The 25,622-nt window shown below is 42.8% G+C and overlaps 2 protein-coding genes across 4 annotated transcripts in view; one reads left to right on the top strand and one right to left on the bottom strand.

Moving 5' to 3' along the window:
- Positions 1-166: 166 nt before the first annotated feature.
- mRpS5 (mitochondrial ribosomal protein S5) lies at positions 167-14,040 on the top strand. 2 transcript variants are annotated; one of them, XM_037418679.2, is made up of 12 exons: positions 167-232; positions 438-539; positions 1,020-1,145; positions 3,222-3,449; positions 4,901-4,935; positions 6,312-6,402; positions 6,877-6,923; positions 8,898-8,955; positions 9,924-9,986; positions 10,092-10,234; positions 11,868-12,047; positions 13,793-14,040. In XM_037418679.2, exons 1-12 carry the CDS (start codon positions 181-183, stop codon positions 13,985-13,987), a joined length of 1,320 nt encoding a protein of 439 aa, XP_037274576.2. In that variant the 5' UTR covers positions 167-180; the 3' UTR covers positions 13,988-14,040. The 2 variants fall into 2 exon arrangements, with proteins under 2 accessions (XP_037274576.2, XP_075723000.1); XM_075866885.1 differs by lacking the exon at positions 167-232 and adding an exon at positions 290-311.
- A 2,394-nt stretch (positions 14,041-16,434) lies between these two features.
- LOC119167235 (glycogen phosphorylase-like) overlaps positions 16,435-25,622 on the bottom strand; it is a 35,658-nt gene continuing 26,470 nt past the window's right edge. For both annotated transcript variants that reach the window (XM_037418680.2, XM_075866884.1), the window contains 5 exons: positions 24,364-24,570; positions 23,368-23,589; positions 20,766-20,893; positions 18,282-18,416; positions 16,435-17,217 (listed from right to left, as the gene is read on the bottom strand). In XM_037418680.2, the coding sequence (XP_037274577.2) occupies positions 16,980-17,217; positions 18,282-18,416; positions 20,766-20,893; positions 23,368-23,589; positions 24,364-24,570 (930 nt within the window). In that variant the 3' untranslated portion in view covers positions 16,435-16,979. The remainder of the gene's footprint in view (positions 17,218-18,281; positions 18,417-20,765; positions 20,894-23,367; positions 23,590-24,363; positions 24,571-25,622) is intronic.

Raw genomic sequence — 25,622 nt, 5'->3', positions numbered from 1 at the left:
AGTTTCGTTTCTCAAACATTTTTATCATATTTTTGTTTTTTTAATTATATAAAATAATAAACTTATTATAATAATAAGTATTTTATATTATTGAGAACGTTACTTTTAATACTACATAACCGAAACCGAAAGTAAAGTTTTCACCCAGCATGCACTGCGAGAAGGTGCCCTCAAACAAAGATGGCGGGCCTCGCACGCTTGTTTGGGAGGCTCACGCTTCATCCAAGCACAGGTGACAATTTTTCCTTGAGCGTGAGCTCTCCGTGCATTTTGCAGTTTACACATCATAGTTTATGGAACGCACATGCCAAGTACGGAAGAGCTTCCTTGTAGCTGATCGCTCATAGACGCGAGAAACGTAGTCACATGGCATCAGCAGCCGGCTTTCGTTTCGCATGCTTCGAAATAGCTAATTTTCTTTCTCGTTTTTTTTACAGGTTGCTTAACTCAAGCGAAAGCATCAGAATGCCTACTCAGGCCCTCCATCCCAGGCACAGTTCCTTTCGACGTGGTGCGAGGCATGAGTTTCTTCGTGAAACGTAAGTTTTTCCTCGATACAACCAATGACACAACTTGCGCGATTGCTATGGAAAACACTACTCCGTGGTTTCATGACCCGAGCGTACTTCTTTCTTTGATCACTTGTGTGGTTCACTGAAGTCGAAAGTCGGTCGTCTTTGTCGTCTTTCCGCTTAAACCCACCCAGGCGAAAATTTGAAGTGTAATTTCAAGGGGTCTGAAGTGGTACCGCTTGCTTTAATGTGACCAGTGAATTGGTATCATTTGGACAACAGCTGGTCCCACTTGCTGCCCAGTGGTTTTCGAAGTGATCCCACTTACACTTACTTTCAAGTGGTCATTAGGACACGGCGCCACTTCGACTACAACTGGTCCCACTTGCTTTGAAGTTGGTGCATTGCTTCACCCTGACTCTGTGACTGTCTTCCGGGGATGGTTGTCATAGAGGCTGGGCTCACTTGCACCACTTATTGATTGATTGTTATGATTTTCCGTCGCAGTTACCGCCGAGCAGCTGTGGAAGGGTGTGACAAGTGTGAGCAATGCGGGCCGTAAGAGAGGCCGAGCTGCCGGTTCTTCGCGGAAGATAGCGAAGGACTTGAACAAGGGCCAAGTTGTTGGCGTTGGTAAGCATAAAGTAATTCTTTGTGCAGCTTTTTCTTTTCCACTAGTGCTGTTGTCAAGGCCTATCCACGCACTTCCCATACGGCCGCATCCCATGTGCCGGGACACCAGCCACACGTAAATGGGGTCTGGTCTCCCGGCACATGGGATGCGGCTGTGCTGACAGCACATGGATAGGCCCTTAACATCGAAATTGGTTTCATTATATTAAAAAATTGCTGCAGATCCAGCTCACTCACATTGTATCATTTTTTTCTTTGCTTTTATGCTCGCTGTATGCTGTATAAAATTATTTACATTGGTGTCGTGTCCCTTTAACGTATTCACTATTTAATCCCTTCCCCCAGTGCAGGGTAGCAAACCGAACACGCGTCTGATTAACCTCTCTGCTTTTTCTTGCATCTCTCTCTCTTTAATATGTAGTGAAGCACTGGAAGTGGTCAAGGAATACTACTTAGGGTAGGTAATGACCACAGATTTGTACCATAAGACTGGGGTTAACAGAGGAATACAAATTCGAATAGTATATATTACATATCATAAATAAAAAAGAGCATATTTATCATGACCCAGCTAACCTGCACAATATATACAAATTTTAAATTGAAACAAAGCATGTGCAAATGTCCCCCCCCCCCTTTTTTTTTGTTCAAAAGGAAGTGAAAGCAACTTGGTATAGTACCAGGATTTGACTTCCAGTACAATGTGAGTGATAACCTGTAAACTATGTGACATTTTAAAATTTACTATTCTTATGGCATGTAAACCAATATAACAAGCCTTTAAACTTGAACACCTATTTTATATAAATATGTTCATTCAACCTTGAAGCGGGACTTTGCAGCAGTGCGGATTTTTCCTTGAATAGTTGTATTCACGGTATAGCACCTGTCCACTGCGGCATAAAACCACCTTTAAAGGGCCAGTCAACAGGCTCCAACTTTTTTTTACACCCTCCAAACAAGCTCGGTAGTTCGTAAAGTAGACCGCAGCGATTACGTTTTCTGAATATTACAGAACTGTGCGCCGCGCACGGCCTCCATTTCGAAAAACAATTCCCGCGCTCTTTTCCTATGCTTGACCAATCTCTTTGCATGCGCAGTGACGACAACTCGGCGATCGGCGACATGATGCAGCACTCAGCTCATCCATTGGTCTAAACCAAGTCTCACAAACAGTAGACTTTAAAGTCAACGACAGTTCCTGTTCTCACCCACAGCTATGACAGAGCTATTCAATCATACGAGTTGCGAAGCTCTCCATAGGCTCCATGCATCGAAAGCGGGACACTTCACTGACCCAGTCTTTGGAAGTGAGCAGATTGTCGCACCATCTGTTGATAGGCACACACACTATAAAGCGCATTATTTGTGTTTTGTGTTGTTGCTCCCAGATGGCGCAGCTGTCTGTTCCCAAAAAAAATGAACTCCAGAAAAATCGGGCCAAATTAATTTCGCCGAGCGACTGAGCTGCGAAGAAGCATCGGCACTGGGTCAACGAAAACAACTAGGCATCGCAGCAAGCGGAACTGCGTTGCGACTGATCGAGTTTGCCACTGACATCGATTGCTGGCGTCTTGTCACATTTATTCATTTATTTATTTATTTACCCTTATTGCTGAAGTGGGCGGAGTCACGACGACGGCCACGCCTTCCCCTTCGGAGAAGGGTGGCAAGACCGCTTGAAAATTTGAAACCAGCTGAACGCGATGTTCTAGCCCCTGTAAGTTCCTTAACATAGGACGTATTCGCAAAATTCTTGCGGCAGCATGTTCACGAAGTAAAAGTGCACATATTTCTCTTTACAACAATTTTTGGACCAGGGGCTCTTTACTTGCCCTTTAAAGGAGGATATATGCAGACTGATATACATTTATTCCTACATACTGAATGCTTCGAAAATTCTGGCAATTTTTATTTGAATCGAAGTGAATACTGCATTATGTGCTCGAATATTTCAAGTGCTCAAATATTTGCTCAAGCCGAGTCTGGAGACATACTAAAAAGCTCAGCTGACAACTGTTTGGCAGCGACTTCTTTAAAGATGGTTCTGAGTGCAACTGGTGTTGTACTGTGCAGGCAAGATTAACATGGTCTGGCCGGGTCTTAATGCGCCAATCGTGCGCGGCCGCGAAGTCGTGGAGCGGGTCGAGCTGCCACCGGACAAGGAACGCGAGGAGCGGCTCATCCAGCTGCGCAATGCCATGCACAGTTTCGCGCCACCAAAGCTGACGGCGCTCGAGCGTGGCTGGAGCGGTTACCGCATGCCCGGGCGCAGCATTGGTCCGCCAGACCCCGTCGGAGATGGTAAGCGTATTCTGTTTAATTCTCATTTTGATGAAACTTCACAAAACTTGCTTGGTCCCAAAGCCTGACTGGCTACTAACGGGATATATTTTTTTACGACATACTTACAGATCTCAAAAAGCAGTGCCAACAGTGACGGGACAATGAAAGTAAATAAATATGTTGGAAATCACGATTCAATTATACAAAGGTTAACGGCTAATGGAGTGACTATTTGTCCAGTTGTAACACCTACGCACTGTACAACATACACTGCTTGGCCATAGAAAAATTGTGTGCTGTTTTCATGTCGGTTAGTATGGTATTCAAAATGAAGGCACTTTGAAATTCAATTAGCCTTCGACCGTGTTCCCAGTATTGTTGCTGTTTATACATTGTACACTGTGATGCTAGTGGGAAGCGTGAACAATTTGTTAGAACAGAAGCTGTTTCATTTTTGTGTGTGAGGCACTGAGGAAGACCGCAATCATTGACCCATTATTTAAATGGTGTTATAATTATGGACCTGCCAGTCTCACTAACTCTTCACAGGTTACTCAACATTACACTTTATATACTATTTTACAAATGATGCATCAAGTTTTACGACGTGCGGATTAACTTTACTAAAATGTTTGGTGCGAGTGTATTTTATGAAAGATGCGCGCTCCCAGTTAAGCTACTCTGTGTTCAACTCTGCATGTATAGACTGTGATAAGTTTGCGGTCAGAAGCAGCTTTCTCATTTTGAAAATACTCTGCAGTTGTTTAGTGCATAAATATTTGTTCTTGGACAACTTAGTCTGTTGTTAGGGGTTTAAATGTGCGTGCTGAGGACAAATAAGGCATTGTCTAAGCCATATTTGAGCAAAGTTTAACTGAACGTGTCGAATATTGTCATTAGATTCAATATTCATAACTAGCATGTATAGTTTATTTATTGACAATACTTTACCGGCCCATTCAACGCATTGAAATAGGGCAGCGTAAAAACAAGCTATATGATTTTAGACAGATTCTGTACAAATGACGAGAAAACTTAATAATTATGCACTGAACAATAAGATATAGAATTTCAAGCATGCACGATAGTGATGAAAATATAAACAGGCAAAAACAAAGGCAAATAAGAATTCTAAAAAGTCACAGTGTTGTACAAAATGTGAAAAAAAAAACATTGTTGAAGATTGTAACATAAAAATAAAGTTTATGGTAATATATATTCACATGCAATAAAATTGCTCTAATAAAGTGAAACAAGCTGTTATGCACTTATTCTGTCAATAGGTGATTACAAATTGCAGTGCCTCATTATACATGCTCGTTATATATTGAAGTTTAAAGGCATGTGCTATGTTGTCACAAGCCCCAACCCATCTTTCTTTAAAGCTGCACTTTAAGATTCCTTTAGCTTATATTGTGGTGTTTCCTGCATTCCACATTATGGCTTAAAGATCCACGTTTTCTTTTCAGTTACATTTCACACATTCGACACCATCGTCCTTGAGGTGAGAACTCTCCGTTAAATTATTTTAATAGACTCTTTGTAATAAATAGTTGATTTTAGTCCAGCCTGCTGCCTCTATCGCACCACAATTATTTTTCAAAATAACCTGTCATTTTCCTGAATGCAATTCACTACCTGAAGGAACATTATTGTTCACGTCTTCTTGCTGCCCGCGCTTTGGTATGCAAGAACCTGCGAATTTGCACAGATGAATTTGTAGTTGTTCATTTTGTAGACCCCTCTCATGATCTTCATACTGTTATAAAATCAAGTTCTACTAGCAGGATACCGGTTAAAAGGGTATGCACTGAGCCTAAAAACGTTAACAACGAGGGCTGTTATGGGATCACAAGAAGGGCCAGTTTTGGTGCTGTAGTTGTTCACGGTGTTCATAACTACTGTCGTGCGAAATTAAAAAAAACTTACTAAATAAAAAATACCGAGTGTACAATGAGATTTCAAACTCGGGTCCTCTGCGTGGCAGCCCAGTATTTTACCACTGAGCTACATCAGTGCTTGAAACTTCATTGCAAGCTGACCCTATGCAGGCTTCATTTCGGGTAAAAAATAGCGTTAACGTGGGTAATAAAGCATTTTAGGTACAGTAGAGTAAGAACGTGGTGTCATACTATGCGAATTCGTCGAAGCGAATTGGCATAGTATGACACCACGTTCGTCGAATACGAAGTCGATTGGTGAACGCCCCAACCCCTCACGATAGCCTCGGGCATGATTCTTCCTCATGGTCAGCCACAGCATCAGCAAAGTGCACATGATACCCTACAAGTGTGAAGCGGGTACCACACTTCCCCGAGGTACGACAAACAATGACATAGTGGATGCTTCACACTACACAAAAATTATGAAGCTTTATGGTGTATTGTGTACCATGCTAGTGGACTTGTAGTATAGCCCCCAAGAGTGATTAGATAAGACTCTAGAAGGGCTGCTCTTCCAGCTTTCACTGTGATCGTACTGCACATTCCACACAGGCCTAGCTTTGTTTTTGTTTTTTTAAGTAGCAAATGAAATGGTAATTTTATTATCATTTACCCCTCATTTTTAAACATCGAAATCACTCTTCATCTTGTGTTGTACGCGGGCGTTTGCATTACAATATTTTACTGCAACAAACGATGTGGGTTGCCTAGTGTCCCAACTGTCTGTGGCATTCATTTTGGTTGCGCAAAAAAATTAAAAGCACAGACTCAAGGGAACGCACGTAACCAGGATAGGCGCTACTCTCTGCACCTTTACTTCCTTCCTTTTTTTTTTTTTTTTGAGCCATCAAAATGAATGCCAGTGATCAGAACCAACTATCCGCATCACCGTTTCGACTGTTCCATCTGTCTTTTTTTTTTTCTCTTTTTTCAACAGCTTCGATTAGTCACCCGAATGACTGGCAACCTTGGGCGAATGCGACGTCACAAGGCCCTGGTAGTTGTCGGGAACAAGAACGGCCTTATCGGTGAGTTCTCCCACGCTTTATTTCAAGTACTTCGTGCGTTTAACTACCTGAGTACCGCTATTACTGGCACATTTCCAGAGTTGATGGAGTACCTTGAAACATATCGACCATAAAAATACAATTTTTATAAGTGTGTGGATGGCCCGCAGGGTTTGTTATAGCTGAAAAACCCACGAATTTTTTTCGCAGCTAAGCAAAGTGGATTTTGTATCTTTGGCATTTCAGAAGGTGCGTCAACTTCATGTGGATGGCAAACTACAGAAGGGGTACTTTTTGGTTTCTTCAGCCGTGAAGAAATGCGTTTTTTTATGGTTTATCACACTATCCTCAGCACCATCATGGCATAAGACAGTACCTAGGCATAGAAGTGCCTTATTTGTTAGGAATGCCTTGCAGGACCTTCAATATGTTACGATTTCTTTATTTCTTTTATCACCAGAAGTTGATAAAATTGTGCATTTTTCTTTTTTCCAGGTTTTGCAAGTGGCAAGGCAAACGACGCCAGATCAGCATTGCGTGTGGTAAGTGCATTCAAGGGTTCATTTGCCACTCTCGCAGGTTTTCGTCTACGAAGTTATAGGCTTGTTCTCTTCGACCTTGCAGTAAACATAATCTGTTGTCTAAATCAGGCATTTGTGATGTGCAGATGCCGGGACAAAACAGCACGTGAAATAATTAAAGCATGCAAACTTGACATGGCTGGTTCATTGTGCATTACGGCTACTTCAATCGTGTTAACTAAAGAAGAACTTGAGTTTTTTGGGGATAAATAAAAGGTGAATGTAATGATGATAGTTATAGCGCGAGAACAAATTGACAACACAGAGACAAGAAGGACACGAGTGCTAAATATCGATCTTGTCCGTGTCGTTCTTGCCTCTGTGTCGTCGTTTTGTTCTCGCGCTATAGCTATCGTCATGCCATACCAATTAGCCCAAGCTGCCACACTTCTAAGTGAATGTAATATTCTGCAATAGATGCTGCAATAGTGCACATGTTTATGAAAGCAGTTTTTTAGTGTTTTCTTATTCTTTCTTTATTGGCCGATATCTTGTCTAATAATGATGGCTTTCCACAAATATTCAAGATGACCCAAAGGTAGACTTTTGTACCAGTCAGCACTTCATCTTGTGCCTTCTTGGTTTCCTGTTACGTTTGTGCTGTGATAAGAAATAAACTATACATCACCTACTAGACTGATAACGAGTGTTAGTGAAGTTCGGTTTTGCACCAAGTGGAGAGAAAAACTACCGTATTCACTCGCGTAATGAGCACACTCACATAATACACATGCCCTTAACTTCAGTTGTCAAAGTTAGAATTTTTTTCTCTCGCATAGTAAATGCACCCCCTGCATTCATCTACTGCAGTATCGCGAACCAACCGGCACCTCCTTGTCCATTGGATCTTTCCCGTTTTCTATTATGCCATCCCCTCTCGGTATCACCCCCACCCCCCTCTTCGCTCGCTTGCTGCTCACCGTTTTGTCTTTCTACAGGTGCACGGCACATCTCGGTCTTTACTAATCATCAGTGCACCATAGCGAGGTTCACAAATGGTGTGAGTGCAGAGACATCGCACCTGACTCGCACACAGCGAGCAAAGAGCGCGGAACTGCACGCGCCGTGTTCTCTTCCTGTAAATACGAAATTTTAAGGCTCGATCACACACGTGCGATTTCCGAGCGACGATGACAGGATTCGCTGTCGCCATGGCTGTCCCGAAGAGCTATCCATCGCATCGCAGGTTTCTGGAAAACCAGAAAAAATCTCTTGTCACCCAGAAAGAGTGTGATGATTTCCATAACATGGTAGCAGCTCTGATCCTCGCTTCTATTGCAATTTGCTCTTCGTGCTTGTTATCGGTGCCTACAGCAAGGAACGCGAGATATGTATAGGTTACCTTTTCTACAGTCACTTCTCACATGAAGAGCGAGGCAGTGGCCTTATTTTATCGTTAATCTTGTTATCGGAGGTTTGTTTTGATGCTTCAGTGGTACCTTGCTGCAATGTTGGTTACTTGCTGCAATGTCAATGTCGTTGTGCAAAGTTGCCTCAGAGTTTGCGAAGTACGTCTTAGGGTCGTAGCACACGCTTCGGCGCCCCTCCTCAAGATCATCACAGATACCACCACTGTCATGGTTGAAATACAGATAGCCACAAAATGCTTCTATGGATTGCGCACGGGAGGACAGTGTTCTGAAGGCAGTGCCATCAACCACCAAAGATAGGTGAAATGCAACAAAAAAAGCTGTTTCCAGATGGTTTACGTCAAAATCAAAATGTTTGCTACCTAACTTTTTTTTTTGCATTGTTGCCGCATTTTTTGTTTATCCCGAAAAAGTTTTTATAAAAATCACCCCGCATAATAAACGCAGTCTCCGAACTTTGCTTCAATATTTTGGGGGGAAAAAATGCATTCAATACGAGAGTATTTATGGTATGTCAAAACAATAAATAATCTAACAAATAAATAATGTGGTGCTCATGCCGCAGGCCAAGAACAAGGCAATACAGCGACTGAGATACATAGACAGGTTCGAGGAACACACTGGTGAGTGGAACGACTCTTGTCAAAGCTTTCTTTATTATCAATGCATCGGCAACAGGATTTTCAAATCCATAAACACCTTCTGCAATGATGTAGTGCAGCCAAAATGCTGTGGAGGAAATGGGCAGAGGCGATGCAGAAGTGGCTTTTTGTCTCTCCTAATGAGCGTGCAGGATGAACTGTACTGGTGCAAATGTGACATGACCAACAACACGGTGAGGTATACCAAATGTGCAAAGGGCAGCTTACGGCAAAGAACCCAAAATTGTCTGCAGAGCTGGAAAAGTACCTCCTGATGCAGTCCACTGACTTCGCGCTAACACATCTGTTGACACTTCTGTTTTCGTCATGAGGCTTTGACGATAATTTTCAAGGTTTAAGATCCCAAAACAATGATATAATTATGGGAAACGTCAAAGTGGAGGGTTCTGAAAGTTTCAACCACTTGTGGTTCTCGTGCACGTAAATCTTAAGTACAGAAGTCTCAAGCACCTTTGTCTCTATCGAAAGTGTGGCCACCGTGGGAGTACTATGTGGATTTGAAGCTTAAAGACTTACACTTAGGAGTTATGCATAAGTGGTTGTTTTCATGAACAAGGTAAAATTTAATGTACATTTTTCATGCTGATTTGTGGGCTGGCAATCGCTTAGTGAAATGTGAATGAAATTTTCAATGGTTTGCTTAACCCTGTTGCCTTTTTGTTCCTTATTTGTGAGGATAAACGGAAGAAGGGCTGCTAATCAGAAGCTCTTTTTTTTTTGTTAGACGCAATCCAATAAAACCAACCGACAGTGAAAGCCAGAACAGAAATAGTGTACACATCTATCAAAATTACTGTACGGCAGTTAAAAGACTTCAAGTTATATCACCTGTACTTTCCTTGGCTTCATTGTGTGTTGGTGTCATTACCTTGTATATGTGATGTTCTGACCCACCTTCTCTGACGACTCCCCAATCTCGTGCATTGCAGTATTCCACGACTACTTCACGCAGTACGGCCCCATGAAAGTGTGGGTGCGAAAGAAGCCGAAAGGTTAGTGCGTAACAAAAAAAAATTTTTTTCGTTCTGCACGTAACACGAATGCATGGGCCACTGACAACTTTGGTCTTTCTCTCTCTTTCGCTCATTTTGTCGCAGGCTACGGCTTAAAGTGTCAACGAGTCTTCCGCGAGATCTGCAAGCTGGTCGGCATCACGGACCTCCAAGCGCAGCTGGTCAAGTGTCGGGCCCGCTCAGCCTCCAACCTCGTTCGGGCGTTCATTCTTGGTCTCCACAATCAGGTGAAAAATACCGCACTTGAATGCATTTAACCAAATCAAGCTTGTCAAGCAGGAGGAGGGACTACCGCAGAGAGCGTGCGTAGTGGTGTCCCACGCATCAGCGCAGCTGCGCGGCTAGCCCCTTCATGACGTTCAAATTTCTCTTGGTACGGACAGCGCTGGAGTCACGTGACGAAAGTTGAGGTTTTAGGCGCCTTCACCGACTGACAGAGAGGGTTGTATGGGAGAGAACGAACCCACATTGGGCATGCCTGTTGTTATGACGAATATGCAAGGGGAAAGAATTGAAATTGTTAAAACTCTTAAGGTCAAATGCTTCCACAAAGTCACTTTCTTGTTTGCACAGAAAGAGCAGAGCTGTCCCACTGAAATATTTGTCGCTTCTTTGGCGACACATCTGCGCTGGCTTAGCTGTAAACGAGCAGCTATGTTGCGCTGACTAAGCCCTGCAGAAGTGGATGCTTTGAATGTGTTGGTGTGAAAGCACTGTAAACTTAAGTGTCATAAGTCAACTCAAATGAAAATTCTGCTGTTTCATGATACTGTTATTTTTTCACGGAGCAGTACAAACTGGCCCAAATTTGAAATTCGCTATGACGTGCATAGCCAGCGTCACAAGTAGCATGTACTCTCTTCTCATATTACATGTCGGAAAGAAAGAAGCAATAAATATAAGCTTTATTGTTAAATTTTCCAGAGGACCAGGTAAGAAGAATTCATGTTGATGATGTAATTAACCTAATCAACAATTCTGATAACCAAATTATCTGTCTGGAGCACTCATTTGATTAATGTCTGCCAATGAGAATAGGCTAGCTCAAGGACTCCAATATTATTGTCACAAGCCACTTTCTTTTTAATATGGGGTTGCCTGAATAAATACAGAGTATAAATGAGTACAGTGTATCGCGAAACTGTTTTCCTGTCTCAAAAGACTTCATTGTAATATTGTTTGATTGTAACAAATTTGTACTCGACAAGAGGTTGAAAATTAAGTGCAAGCTCAGCCCTCAGTATTATTACAGTCAACTGTCCTTTCACTATTGTATGTGTGCCACACCTTCTAGAATAGGTATTCCTAATTGGAGTATTCCCATTGCTAGTAGTCTTGGTTGTCTCCTGCTTTGGTATTAAAGTTTGCTGCACTCACAGACGGAACATATCAATGTAAAGCTAAGTAATGCATGTGCTATCTGGCCACCGTTATCACTTGTCACATCAGCGTAATATTGGCTCATACGCTTACATTAAAGCCAACAAGACACCTTGTGGCGAAACCAGCCGTGGAGGTCAAGTGAAGGCCATGGGATGGAATCTCAACTGTGACCATTGCATTTCAATGGAGGCAAAACACTAGAGGTTCTTGTAATTAAATTTAGGCTCACGTTAAAGAACGCCAGGTTTTCTAAATTCCCGTAACCCTCTACTTCTATCTTCCTCATAATCTTATCGCGGTAATGGCACGTAAAACCTCTACCACATTGGGGTGAAATTTGTAGCGACAAAACGCCATTATCTCGAGCAACTGCACAAACCAGTTGTTGCATTTAAAATTTTATGCATTTAATTTCGCAATTACTGCACCCGAGTACATACTCTATTGAACACGATTCCTGCGATGCTGCCAACGCAGAAGACGCATCAGCAACTTGCTGACGAGAAGAGACTGCACCTGGTGGAGTACAAGGATGAGACAGACAACTACCCGCGCGTCGTGGCCTCTCCGCGGGACGGATGCCGCACCGCTGCTGAGATTGGCCGGGACGAGGAGCTCGACTTTGACCTGGTCACTTCGAACGGAATCTTGCTGAAGGTGAGGGCACCAGTCGGTCGCGGTGCAAGACCGCGCTGGCTGATATTCTGTCACTAAGTGCGCAGCACATATTACTCTGAAATTTAAGTGTGTTACAAAGCACAAGTGCCGACTATGACATTTTGCTGTTGAGGGCAAAGTCATGGCTTATACGCTTGTCTCGTATCATTGTCTTTATTTAGTTATGTGCTTCCATTTCCAAGTATAACTTTAATCGCTAACTTGCCAAATCGGATACTTTACACAGCACGGACAGAAGGAGGAAGAGTGAAATAAAGGAGCTCATGTTTCGGCTGTTCTTTCTGGCTGAAAAAGTTGCAAGTGCTTCGTTAAAATGTCTCAGTGTGATGGCTGCTGGTGGCACGTCTCAGTCTGAATAAGTCGCACTCCCACACATTGCTTGGTTCTTAACAGCCCTTTGCCAGGCCCCATTGCAAATTTTGGTTACGAACTCGTAGTCGTTAGATGCCAGCTCAAGAGTGTTGTACTGAAGGAAATTTTTTGTATCGGCAAACTGTCAACAGAGTTAAAAGGAAACGAGCCTTTTTCTGGCTAGCTGGAATGACCGTGGGATGCTGTTGTGTAAGTGATGCCACCAATAACTACAAAACCGCAATAGAGCAGAGGACAGCTGGTGCGACTTTTCGTGGTGCACGTACCTTCACGCAGTGTCCACTTTTGGCAAAAACTGGTGACATAGAGTGCGCATTATTGCTTGAAGCTAAAGAAGCAGCCCGTCATTGAAGTGTCGTCTCGACGCGCCACTTGCGTATGTACACGATCAGGAGCGTAGCTAATGCGGAGTGAACTTGCCGTACAGACGTAACCGTTGTAGATTTGCGCATACATTACTGCAAGTGTCCCAGCAACGATGGCACAAGTTTAGAAGGAAAAGCACTATGCACAACTAACTAGAAACACTGAACTCCACGTAGCAGCAGGCTTAGAGTTTCGTGCAATATTCGACTAAGGGGACTGCGTATTATGGGAATGATGGGCAGCGCATGGATTTGCTTATTATTTGCTCTTGCAGCTTCAAACACGCGTCTCTCATAATCATATAGTGGTTTTGGGACGTTAAACCCCACATATCAATGCAGCTTCAAACGCATTCGTTGCATCGTTTATTGTAGTGTTCTGTCTCATGTTTTGGATTGTGAACTCATTGTGGCTAATTGTGAACCTTGCTAGTCGACTTGAATTGGCGAGTCTAAAAGGTCAAGGTGGTAAGTGAGGCTTGCTGCACATTTGCCGAACTACTTGAACTTTGTCTCGCGAAAAAGCTGCTGCAGGCCACACGAAGCTAAAAGAATGAAGCTGAGGCAAATCCATGTTCTGCCTATGATTTTCATGCTGGCTGAAGTGTCGTGCGTTGCAGCTCCCATAGACCCTAGGGCCGGACTTCCTTCTAATGTACTACACTCAAACCTTGATATAACAAATTATTGGTTATAGCAAAGTTAATTAAAAATAGCCTTGCAATAGATAGTGTTAGGAATATACCTTTATAACGAATTTTCGGATATAAGAAACTTGATTTTGTGTAAAATGCAACTTTTTTATAATGAAGTTCGAGTGTATTATGGTAATGTATGCAGCAAATAATGCATTTGATTGAACTTGGGACTGAAGAGGAATGAAAATGATTCTTGTAAATGTTGTCCCCAATTTCTGTCCTGGTAAAGACCAGTTTGCCATGAGGACGCACTTGTCAAATGCAACGGGCCAATTCCTCCGTTTTCCAGGAGCGGAGAGAAATCGAGCCATGGTACGTCAGGTTTGAACCGAGGGGATGGGAGAACCACCTGAAGAAGGTTGACCCATTCCGAAACGCTTACAACGTGCGCCTGAATTTGATTCACCGCTACGGCAAGCTCTGCAGCTTCGTCAATCCGGAAGGTGTCGACGAGTGCAATCGCAAAGAGGATGACGGCTCCTAAGGTTTCATCACCAGCGTTGCATTGTTTAAGTATTAAAAGCCATAGGTTTGTTATACGAGTGAGTGTCAGCAGTCGCAGTGTGCCAACTATGGCATTCCACTGGTGACCATGATGTCATAGCTTTAATCCCAGGCTGTGGCGGCCATGTTAGAACAGAGGTGAAAACCAAAGCTCTTGTGTAATTTGGTTCATGTGTAGTTAGATCCAAATGCAGGTTCAACAAACTTTAGATGATTGAAAGTTATCTGGAAGGTACATTAATGTTAAAATATCTCTTGTGGTCTATACCCCAACAAGACAGCAGCACAGAGAAAAGTGAAGGTTGAAAGTGATAATTTGAAAAATAGAGATTTCAAGTCAGATTTCTCACAAAATGTCCCATGTCGTGTTGTTTCACAATTTTCAACTACTGTGCTCATTAAAAAAAGTCACAGCCTTGCCACAAAGGCGAAGCAATGAACGCGATAGCAACTAATTGGAATATCACGCACAGAATGGCCAGCACATCGAAACGTTCCCCACGTTTCTCATGCACAAATGACACACAAAACGTACTCACAGGTACAGATGAACGCGAATAAATGTCTCAGTTGTTACTTTGCTGTGCCTGAAAAGCACGCCCTTTTTCACAAACTAAGGCTGTGCAACGATTGCAATGACCTTTGTGCACCCAGTAACAACAGAATCGCTCCTGTGCAAGCCCAACGCCAGCCAAAATGTATGATCCTCCCCACCGAGAGATAAGGGCACGCGAGAGATCGTCCACTCCCCTCCTCTCCATAGGCTAAAGTACACGTGAGAGATGAGAGCCGCTGTGTGCTCATTGGGCCATCTTGCTGATAATGCTAAAATCACAATATTTCCCCCCCCCCCCCCGAGATGCCCGCCAACAGCGGTAAGTGGTAGATATAAATAGCTTGCCATTTGAATGTTCAAGGAGGCACCCCTCTGTGGCTCAGTTGTTATTGCCTCGCATTCACGAAGCAAAGGTCCCACGTTCGATTCCGCGTGTCGGAGTCTTTGTTCTGGATTTTTTTTTCTTTCTTGTGTTTTCATATATATATAGATACATATACATATATTGTGCATGACATCGACGCCAGTGGCGAAATCCAGCCTAGAGTGTCCATATAACTGCTGTCGCTATAAAGATCGGCTGACTTGACCAACTCCTCAAACCATAAAAGGCCTACGCATCATTTCTCATATGGTCATTTTAGTAATTCCTAATGTACAATCATAAACTCAATAAAAGACTATAGCTAACATTTTTGATCAAGCATCCTACAGCGAGTGTTCAATGGTCATCTCTTAAAAGAATCAATAACCATTGATATTTATGCTACCTAATAAATCATCACTCTTTTTTAATTGAAGTATTTGTGACAGCCCAATGCAAGGATGAAGACGCCATTATAGCGTGAATTATATAGAGCTCCACACTTTCTCTAAATTCCCAAATATCTCGTACCCACATAAATGCATTGCTCATTCAGCCGACGTAACTTTGCCTTTGTCGTCTTTGGTACACAGGTCATGTCGCCCTTTTTGCAATTTGTGAGAGAGCATGGGCACTCGTTCTCCTTTCCTTTATTGTTCCGCAACCACGGTCTTGCAATAGGGACAAATCGGTGCCTCGAATGAGTTGCCAAAGCATCTTTTCTGTAGCCCCTTTTAACCCCACAGCTAGCTCGCTCTATTCCCCGCTTCCCTGCTCATGGAAAAGGGTGCTTCCCATTAGCGAGGGAAACAGCCCTCGCTAGGGAGAGCAAAACCGGAGGTGAAAAAAACAGAAGACGGCGGTCTATCTTGTACCAGCGGCCACTGACTTGCCTCGGGAACCCGCAAGCCAGCCATCGACAAAAGAAGTAAGCCCTACCCTTTGGTCTCTACATATAGCAGACTATCTCAGCGTTATTGCTAGCATAGCAGCAAAGTGTTGTTTTGTTGATCTAGCCTGTTACCTGTCGTAGCTGTCAACTTGACGCGTCACTTTTCGTCTCTTCAATAGAAAGGAAAAAAGGAGTAAGCCCTATCCTTAGTTCTCTACATAGAGCAGACCATCCCACTCTGCGAAGTAGCAGCAAAGTATTATTTTGTTGACGTAGCCCGTTACCTTATTCTGTGACGATTCATGCTGCGGTAATGGAACGTTGATCATGCGCAATGCGACTGTGTGCGGCTGGAACTGGAGCGAGGCTTCTGTACCAGTTGTGCACAAGGCGGACCCTTTCAGGTTCTTGAGTGGCAACTTGGCGTGACTCACTTGTACCCCGTGTACAAGTGAGTCAATATGGGGCCATTTCAATATGGGGCCTTGTGTATTCAACATTGATGAAGTCCTGGCAAACTTCTTAAAAAATATCGATTGTTTTATGCTTCAATGATACCGAGTCTTTACCTTCCAATGAAACCATCTCCTTCAAATCTTGCTGCAAATAGCACACTTGAATAAAAAATAGTTTTATGCCCTTCGAGCCACACATCTTTATCAGACAGTACACTTTTTCTTTAGCACTGCCTGAACAGTAATTTTCTATTGCAAACGCTGTGCATGCTAACAGCACGTTCTCGACAAAAGCTTAGTGGTTGCAGAGCTTCTGAGAAATGCAAGAGAGAGACGAGAGTTGTTACTTGGGGACGAGGTACACATGAAAGGGCACGAACTTTCGTTAAACGAGCGACAAAAAATATTTTGGTGTAGGCTGCAGCTTTAGGAGCCCAGAATTTAGTTCCACTGTTTGTTTCTTCTCGATTCTACAGAGCAAGATAGCAAAGCATACAGATTAAAAAATCCGTGAAAGTTAGGCTGGACAGCTAGCACGAACATCAATAGGGTTAGGTTTGTCGGTCGGTTTCACAAAGAAGCAACAGCAATGTAAGCTTGTGACTGGCGGGCAGTCGCCTCTCTCCTTTGTCACCAACATGGTGATGGTGACAAACATGGTGGCCAGACGTCCCACGTCTGGCCACCATGTTTTTTATTTCCTCTCTACTTTTTCTCGTCCTCGTCGCATTTGGTCTCGTGCGGGGCGGGCAACTTCTCCCAGGTGGGCTCGACGCCCCAGATCTCACGAGCGTACTCGCAGATGGTTCGGTCGCTCGAGAACTTGCCCGACGAGGCGATGTTGAGCAGCGCCATCTTGAGCCACTCCTCCTGGTTCATGTACATGGCAGACACCCGCTCCTGGCACTTCATGTACGACTCGAAGTCAGCCAGCAAGTAGAACCTGACGGAGACAGGGGGTGAAGAGAAATAGCAAGAGAGAGAGAGAGACAAAAGTTGTAACGTGGACTATCCATGATGTATGTGCTTTCGCAACATGATGATCCTCATTCTCAGCCTATTTTATACTCTTAGAAGGTAGATTTTTCATCAGGTTGTTCAGTCGAACGATTAAAATGTGCAACAGAACTGCAAATTGAGCTAGTTGTTGAGTATTTATTGTGATTGTAGCACGACAAATAAAGGAACAGAACCACACAGTACGGGTGCTAAACTTCAACTATATTTTTAATCACAGAAAGCACATGCTTGAAAGCTAGCATACAAAGCAACCAAGCCGACACTCAGCCTGATAACAAAATAAGCTACTAGATGTTCTACTAACTGATCGGAAAAGAACACACACCAACAAGGTAAGGTGTCAGTTGTCGGAAAAAAAGTAGGCATGCGCAGTGTTTCAAGAGTGATCGGAAAATGACACATCTTGTTGGTGTGTGTGCTATTTCAACTAGTTAGTAGAATGCATAATAGTTTCTTATGTTATCAGGCTAGATGACTGCTGTGGTTGCTTCATATGTTAGTTACCAAGCATGTGTTTACTGTGATTAAAAAAACAAACCAGTGGAAGTAGTGTAGCATCTGTCCTGCATGGTTCTCTACTCTTCTGCCCACATTTGTCACACTACAACTGTAACAATTAAAATGAGCACAAATAATGTGAGTCATGACTGCCACTAGACAAGCGCATCTTCACCTTGTACTGAATTACTTCCTGCTAATCTCAATCGTCATGAACCAAGAACTTACTGAACAGACTATTCAATGTTACATGACTAGTTTCGTGGGCTCTGTTCAATGTGATGCGCTTGTACTCTGGCCTCCTTTGTCTTGTCTTCTATGTATTCTACGCTAGTATCCTATCCACCACTTGTAACTGGTTCATTCCGTTGACAATGCAGACAGACCATCGCTTTGACCAGAGGCAGAATGTTTATAGCATGACAAGCATCGACATTAGAAAAAGCATTAATTCGCGATTGCACCGCGGGTGTGAGCCATGTGGTTTACCTGTCGTGTTTGAGCACCACATCCATGAGGTCGTGAAAGAGATTAGGGTTGTTTGGGCTGAAGAAACCACTGTTGATCTGATCAATGGCCTTCTTTGCTTCAGGCAGCTTGTTGTAGTAGTCCCAAGCATTGTATCTGCAGAAGAGAGTTCACGTAACGTGACGTGGGTATCAAGAAAGGCAAAAATGGAGTGTAGACAATGTTAGTGCAAGACCAAATGCTTAAAATGTAGTGAAAGAAGAGGAAGACCGGGAGGTTAACCAGATATTGGCATCCAGTTTGTCATTTAGCACTGGTCGTGGGGAAATGGGGCCAAGAAAGAGGATGTAGAGAGAGACATAAAATGAGAAAAAAAAAACGCATGTGCACGTGTCTTTATGGACAACCAAAATACCATAACATTTGCAGTAAAAGAAATGTGTACTACATTTGCACAAATGTTACGGTGGTGTGAACATCACGTGAAGAGAAACCCTGCTACTCGCGAAATTCAAAAACGATTGTATGACACATATACATATATGACAATGGGAACTTGAAGTGCGTGAAGTAATATGACGGGGGTCACGAACACACGGCCTGTAGGCCGTATGGGGATCAAAGACCTCTCTAGTGGCCCAGTTAACATGTAACAACTGTCCTATTATATAAATGTTTCTAAACAAGTATGTTTGAGAGTTACACAGACGCAACCGGTCTCAAACATCTTCTTTTACGAGGCATTCAATGTGACCACCATACATTAGAACAACTAGAACAATAACTACATTTCAAGATCTGCATACAGATTTCAGTGACTTTGGAAACCAGTATCGATACGTTTCTCGAAAACTGATGTCAAATTTCCTTCTGAAAAGAGCAACATATCGGTGAAATGCGTGCTTTCGAATGTTAGATGAGAGACACTTGCCCCCTTCTTCAAACCTGCATCACTCTACTGGCACTTGCGGGAACAGAAATTCGATTTATTATTATTATATGTGGGGTTTAACGTCCCAAAACCACCATATGATTATGAGAAACGCCGTAGTGGAGGGCTCCGGAAATTTCGACCACCTGGGGTTCTTTAACGTGCACCCAAATCTGGGCACACGGGCCTACAACATTTCCGCCTCCATCGGAAATTCAGCCGCCGCAGCCGGGATTCCAACCCGCGACCTGTGGGTCAGCTGCCGAGTACCTTAGCCACTAGACCACCGCGGCGGGGCAACTGAAATTCGAGACTGCAGCAAGCTGGCCGAGATAAGCTCAAGACCCCTAGTATAGGTAATTTCCAAGTGCCGGTTATATGAGAGGGTCAAAAAATTTTAGTATTTAGAAAGTACAGACCCACTTGAGCCTTCTTGAGACAAGTATTTGCCCAGGCTCACGAGACTCGGGAGTAGGATCTGCTCTTTCAGGGCGATCGAGTCACCAAAAAGGCACAGCTTGGAGCTATTGAACACCACCGTAGTTTCGACCTCCATTGCTCCCATTCACGAGAGCAGTGTTGCAGGGAATAAAGTAGGCTCGCTATTGCTAAATCTAAGACAACAACATTAAAAGGACTGCGAAAGATTATGATGAAGCGTGGTTCAAGGCAAACTTCTATCTATATTGTGAATAACTGCACAACCACAAAAAAATGCAAGTTTTTAAAGTAGAAAACTCTCTCATCACCTTGAGGCAGGAAGTGTAGTAGTGACTTACAAGTTTATGCACAATGCCACATGCAATTTATAAAGTATGTTTAAATAAAGAGGCTTGAAGAGAGAAACTTTGGTAGTTCATGGAATGACACTTCAGCTAATGTTCTGACAAGGAGATTTTCCCCATGAAACATTCGCTCCGGTGTCATTCCCTCTCCAACAAGTCATTGCAATGTATAAAGCATGTAGTATAGCATTGTAATAATAAAACATTAAAATAATGAAATCGGAGTTATTACATCACAAAACCCCAATATGATTACAAGGCTTGCTGTAGTGGACGCATGTAGTGTAATGTTGAACCCCTGGGGTTCATTAATGGGTATCTAAATATAAGTACACAAAACTCTAGCATTTTTCTTGCATCGATATGCAACCACCGTGACAGGGTTCGAACCAGCAACCGTTGGATCAGCAGCTGAGCAGATAATTCTCGCGCAAGACCACTTTCACACGCACATTTACAGTAGCAAATCATGCCACTTCAGAACCTTTCATATTGTTACACACCCTGGTAGATCCACATTTCTCTACCTATGTAGCCATCCACAGAGTGCAATCGCAAACATTGCAGTAGCTTAGGTAGGCGCAACATCTGTTCAAAACCTTTATTCCTTATTTTGACAATTGGCATTCGGAGTTTCTGAATATACAGTAAAATGTGACAGGTATTCTTGAGAAGCACATCTCGATACACTTTCGCATTATCGGTGAACAGAGGATTTTTCGTTGGTAACCAGTTACAACCAGCGAGAGAGTGACCCACGAGAATCAATGAGATTTGGACGGTCCTCACCCCTTCCTCTGGAGTTCTTCAACTTGCTCCACGTTCATTCCAAAGACAAACATGTTCTCGGGTTCCATCTCCTCTCGCATCTCGATGTTGGCTCCGTCCAGGGTGCCAATGGTCAGGGCCCCATTCAGCTGTGTAAACAATTTTGAGTGCATGAAAGCCCGTTCACAAGAAAAAGAGAAAGTTTTAAAGAATGACAATTCTCACTTAAATCAATACTTGTCGATGGAAGGGGCAAGAACAAAAGCAACAATCAACCTGGATAAGGCAAAAGTTTGGTACGGGACATAGAAGAGAACATGTAGCGTAGGACAAGCACTAACCAGCGTAGGACAAGCACTAACTAGCATTAGACAAGCACAACTGCATTGGCACGCATGCTTCTTTTGCGATTTTTTCATGTACCCCGTCCATTACAACTATAATGACTGCCCTGTGCAAATCTCGCTGGAGTGTCTAAGAGCTGTCCAGAATCTTCCGATATGCTTGAATGCATAAATGCGAACAGTGGAGTTAATTCTGTAACTAATGCAGCCATCAGTGATAAGGCTTGAATGTTCGATGCCACACGAATGAGTACAGGTGTGCTTTACCGCAGATCAGATTTTCGACAGTATCAGCTGGCAGTATCACTGCCGCTAACAGTGTATAGCTTATAGTCTGACTTTTCATTTCCCGAGTACAAGTACGCCCAAATAAAGTGTAAGGTTTTTGGTAGCCAGAGTTCTATTTTTGCCACTGTCTTAACCAGACCACGTGACAATATTGTGAAAAAAACTTTCCTACTCACAGTGGACTTCAACTGAATGGACCCCAAAGGGGTCAGGAAAATATGTTCCATTCTAAAGGAGTTCTATTTACTAAACAGAGGTACAGATTTCAAGAGTTAAGCCAACTATATCAAAGGCAGTTTCATTTAAAGGGGCACTAAAGGCAACTGTTAAGTTGGTTGACTATTCTTGAAATAGCGGTCCAAAAACGTCATAGTGTTACTTTTATGTCAAAGAAATGCTTATTTTGAAATAAAATTACGTTTTAGTGGTCTGAATCAGGTTAACGCACTTCAATTTACCCGCCTCAAGCGGAATGTGTCGTGTCACTGTTGCCATACACAATGTTGCCCTGCTTTATTGTGCGGCAACCGACTCTAGTTGCAGCAGAACGAAAGTAGTGGGAGCCACGGTAGCAACAACGACCACTGAACAATTTCCTGCCATGGCCTTTGAGATGGGAGACATTCTTGGCTCAACTGGGCCCCGCTAAATGGCACGACCTGTCCAGTTTAACCAGGTAAAAATTGAATTTTGGAAGAACTCGTGCCATTCCCCATACTAACGTCCGATGGTTCTTTTTCCTATAAATCAAACAAACAAGCAAGCAGCATTTTATTATGTCTCTTGATGCATGGAAGGTTGCTTATTTAGTGCTTCCAGCTCGATTACTAGTGATTAATTGTAGGCCGTACTTCTGTTGTAATCAGGATCAATTTGCAAATGTCCTATCATAGCGAATGTGTTCTCATGCATTTACATTAATTTCTCAGTAAGTAGGGTACTGCTGTTGATAATACTGTCATTTAGACGACGTCATACATTGAGCTTCCACTCTGATGCAAATTGCTATTTGACTCTAGTGTCCCTTTAAGCAGCAGTTTCGTTCAATTTCCATTGAGTGATAGTGTGCTGTACATACTGTGCAGCCTATCAAAATTTTAAAAAAAGATAACGCGAGATCGAAGATTGGACCATTAGCTTTATCAATTTATTTTATTTGTTATAGAACACCTCAGAAATATCACTGACAAAATCACTTTCCTTCATTCTGATATGGCACGCTTCCACAATTTTCACAATGAAGATATCTGCGGGATAGCGCTTGTCCTGTGCTGTGTGCGCTCTCGTAAGCCCGATCAAAATTGTGCTCAGCAGTTTAGCATTATAAACCGACTAGCTTAGCAGCACATTTTTTTATGTTCTTGGCCCTTCTGCAATAAGGCAGTGGAAATACAAAGACTAAACACTTACTGTTGAATACACTGAAACCTCATTATAAAAGTTGCATCTTACATGAAAATGAGTTCATTACAAAGGTTTATCACGAATACTATATTTATTGCAAGACTATTTTTCATTTACTTCGTTATAACCAAAATTTTATTATATCCAGGTTTGTATATCAAGGTTTAGATGTAATTGGTCAGTTAAACAACCAAGTGACCATAGGGCTCTGAACAGTTTCAACCACCTAGGGAACTGTAATGCGAGGTGACACAACACAGTATGCGGGCCTCTCGCATTCCACTGAAACGTGACAGTCACAGCCAAGATTGAGCTTGCTAGGATTTTACGCACCAAAGCTATGATTTGACTGTGAGGTACACCATAGTGGGCAACAGTTGATTAATATTGACCACCAGGGATTCTTTCACGTGCACCTAAACATGAGTTCATGGGACCTTAAAAATTTTTTTCTTTGCACACCGAAGTTATCTAACAGCTTGTACACCAACTTTAGCTCAAGTTTTCTGTATCGTTTGCAACAGTTATGGTGTGCGAAAAAATACGACAATGCTACCACATTAGAATAACAGGAGAGAGAGACCAACCATAAACTTCATGTTTCCGGTTCCCGAGGCCTCCGTGCCGGCCGTGGAGATCTGCTGGCTGAGGTCGGCAGCCGGGATGATCTTCTCGGCCAGGGTGATGCGGTAGTTCTCCAGAAAGACGAGCTTCAGCTTGTCCCCGACTACGGGATCGTTGTTCACCACATTGCTCACTGCAATGATCAGCTTGATGATCTGCTTCGCTATGTGGTAGCCCGGAGCTGCCTGCAATTGCAAAATAGTTGGAATACGGATGCATTTTCAGTGTTTAAGCAAAACAGGAAAAAAAATATATATGCCAACACTCACAAAGATAGGAACAGTGAAAATAATCAATTTTCAATTAAGATTCCTGCATAGAAAGAATGGGTTTTCATGCCATCAGTATGCACGTACAAATGTCGCAATAAGTAACATGGGGCTTTCATGCTGCCACTTAACAGCTATTCAAAAGATAATCAGCTTCTTGCAACAGCCCGATAGAGGCAGCGCTTACACAGTTGTAATTTTCTGTAATACAAAATGCATCAAGAAAATATCTATAAAAAAAAGCTGTGCGCTACAACATCTTGTAAAGAATTGCATTTTACTACCTGCACTCTAAGAGTGTCCTCTAACTCTTGAATAACCTGATATGCTCATCGGTTATATCACATTGATAATATCCAGATTGAATGTGTGAGTTTGAGCTACATGTAGAAAAAGAAATCGCGTTCAAGCCAGTGAAGCGAATCAAACAGTCGGAACAAGTGCCATTAGAACTTTAAATTGAACATTAGGGTCGCCTAACCTTTTCAGATGTATTACCGCAAGTGGATGTGGATGGGTGGGGGTACATGAGCGGTACACGAAATATACACAACTCCACACACAAGCAAAACATACACTGAAACATTCAAATGGAAACGCAAATGAACACCAGCACTGCTTCGCATCCCCACACGGTTTTCTTTAGTGTGAGATAGTGTAATTTTTAGTTCTCTTTCTTTGGCTACGCACCTTTCCACCAATCATGACAGTGCGGGGCACGAACGGTGCGGACGGATCGGCCTTGATGCGGTTGTACAGGCAGATGACGTGCAGGCAGTTGAGCAGCTGCCGCTTGTACTCGTGAATCCGCTTCACTTGCATGTCGAACATGGAGGCCGGGTTGAGCTTGATGCCCGTCAACTTGTGCAGGTACTCGCACAGGCGCAGCTTGTTCTCCTGCAACCACATAAATGAGAAGAAGTTGGTGAATGTGCAAACCTATATTAGGTAGCCATACTTACGGCACTTTTGGAAAATCACATTGGGGCATCCAGGCACTGCAATTATTCAATGAAACTGTGTGCCAGGGTGCAAAGGTGAGGAGTTTTAATTATTCATGGGTGTCCTAACCACAGAATTAAAAATATTGGCTTAAACAAAGTTGGGCTGGTACCAAGGGGCAAGATGCACAGAAAAGTTTTCAACAGATTTCACTTGCTAAGGCTGATTGCACAACATAAAGGTGAGTCATTTACGAGTTGTCACATTGAATGTAAATCATTGCAGTAGAATGCTTTTCATGTCCAAGCGTGTAACCACTTCCAATGTTGCTTCAATAAAGAAAATACTCGGTAGGGAAAATAAATGTTAACACTACAACCGTATGTGCGGTTTCAGATGTTAGAAGTGATCTGGCGCACGGCAGGTACCATCGTTGTTCTGCTCATGAAAGTTCTCATTCTTGCACCTGTGCTTCGACACTCAGCGCGTGGAAGTGCAAGGTACGTCACTAGGGTGTATGATGGAGTGCGATGTTTTTTCTGAGCTCACGAAATATTATTTAAAACAGGTGCTGGGTTGATTACTATTCATTTTAACTGAGCAACAGTACATATTTTCTAGGCAGGCGTGTAATTTACATGTATTTTATTGTGCTCGTAGTGTGCAAACATGCATTTATATGCATTTATGCCCAGAGAGCCTCGTGTTGCATGAATGAAATTATCATAACGAAAAGCTTCACTTTTATTGTGCATGTGTCCACTGCATTTGCTTGGTTGTGGCCCCCTGGCGTTGCCAGGCTGTGTATCTACAGTTTTCTTGCCCAGGTGATTTTCAACCTTGTGCAACATAAAAAATAAAACATGGCTTGATTATACTGGATCATATTATGGGTTCACCTTGCCAATAGATGCCACACTGGATTCCAAATGATGCTTTGTCACTGATCACAGCTGTTTTTTTTTAACAGCTTTACTAAGAGTATGTCTGTAGAAACTTTTCGTAGA

This window comes from Rhipicephalus microplus, chromosome 6 (assembly GCF_043290135.1).
Source record: "Rhipicephalus microplus isolate Deutch F79 chromosome 6, USDA_Rmic, whole genome shotgun sequence".
In the NCBI taxonomy this organism is placed as follows: domain Eukaryota; kingdom Metazoa; phylum Arthropoda; class Arachnida; order Ixodida; family Ixodidae; genus Rhipicephalus; species Rhipicephalus microplus.
The sequence above is the reverse complement of the archived record's forward strand: the minus strand, read 5'-3'. Positions and strand labels throughout refer to the sequence as shown.

Excerpts from the sequence above, each read along its gene's own strand:
- mRpS5 (XM_037418679.2), top strand. The coding sequence starts at position 181 with ATGGCGGGCCTCGCACGCTTGTTTGGGAGGCTCACGCTTCATCCAAGC. Across the intron at positions 540-1,019 it reads CATGAGTTTCTTCGTGAAAC|TTACCGCCGAGCAGCTGTGG; the intron begins GTAAGTTTTTCC and ends TTTCCGTCGCAG. Across the intron at positions 10,235-11,867 it reads TTCTTGGTCTCCACAATCAG|AAGACGCATCAGCAACTTGC; the intron begins GTGAAAAATACC and ends CTGCCAACGCAG.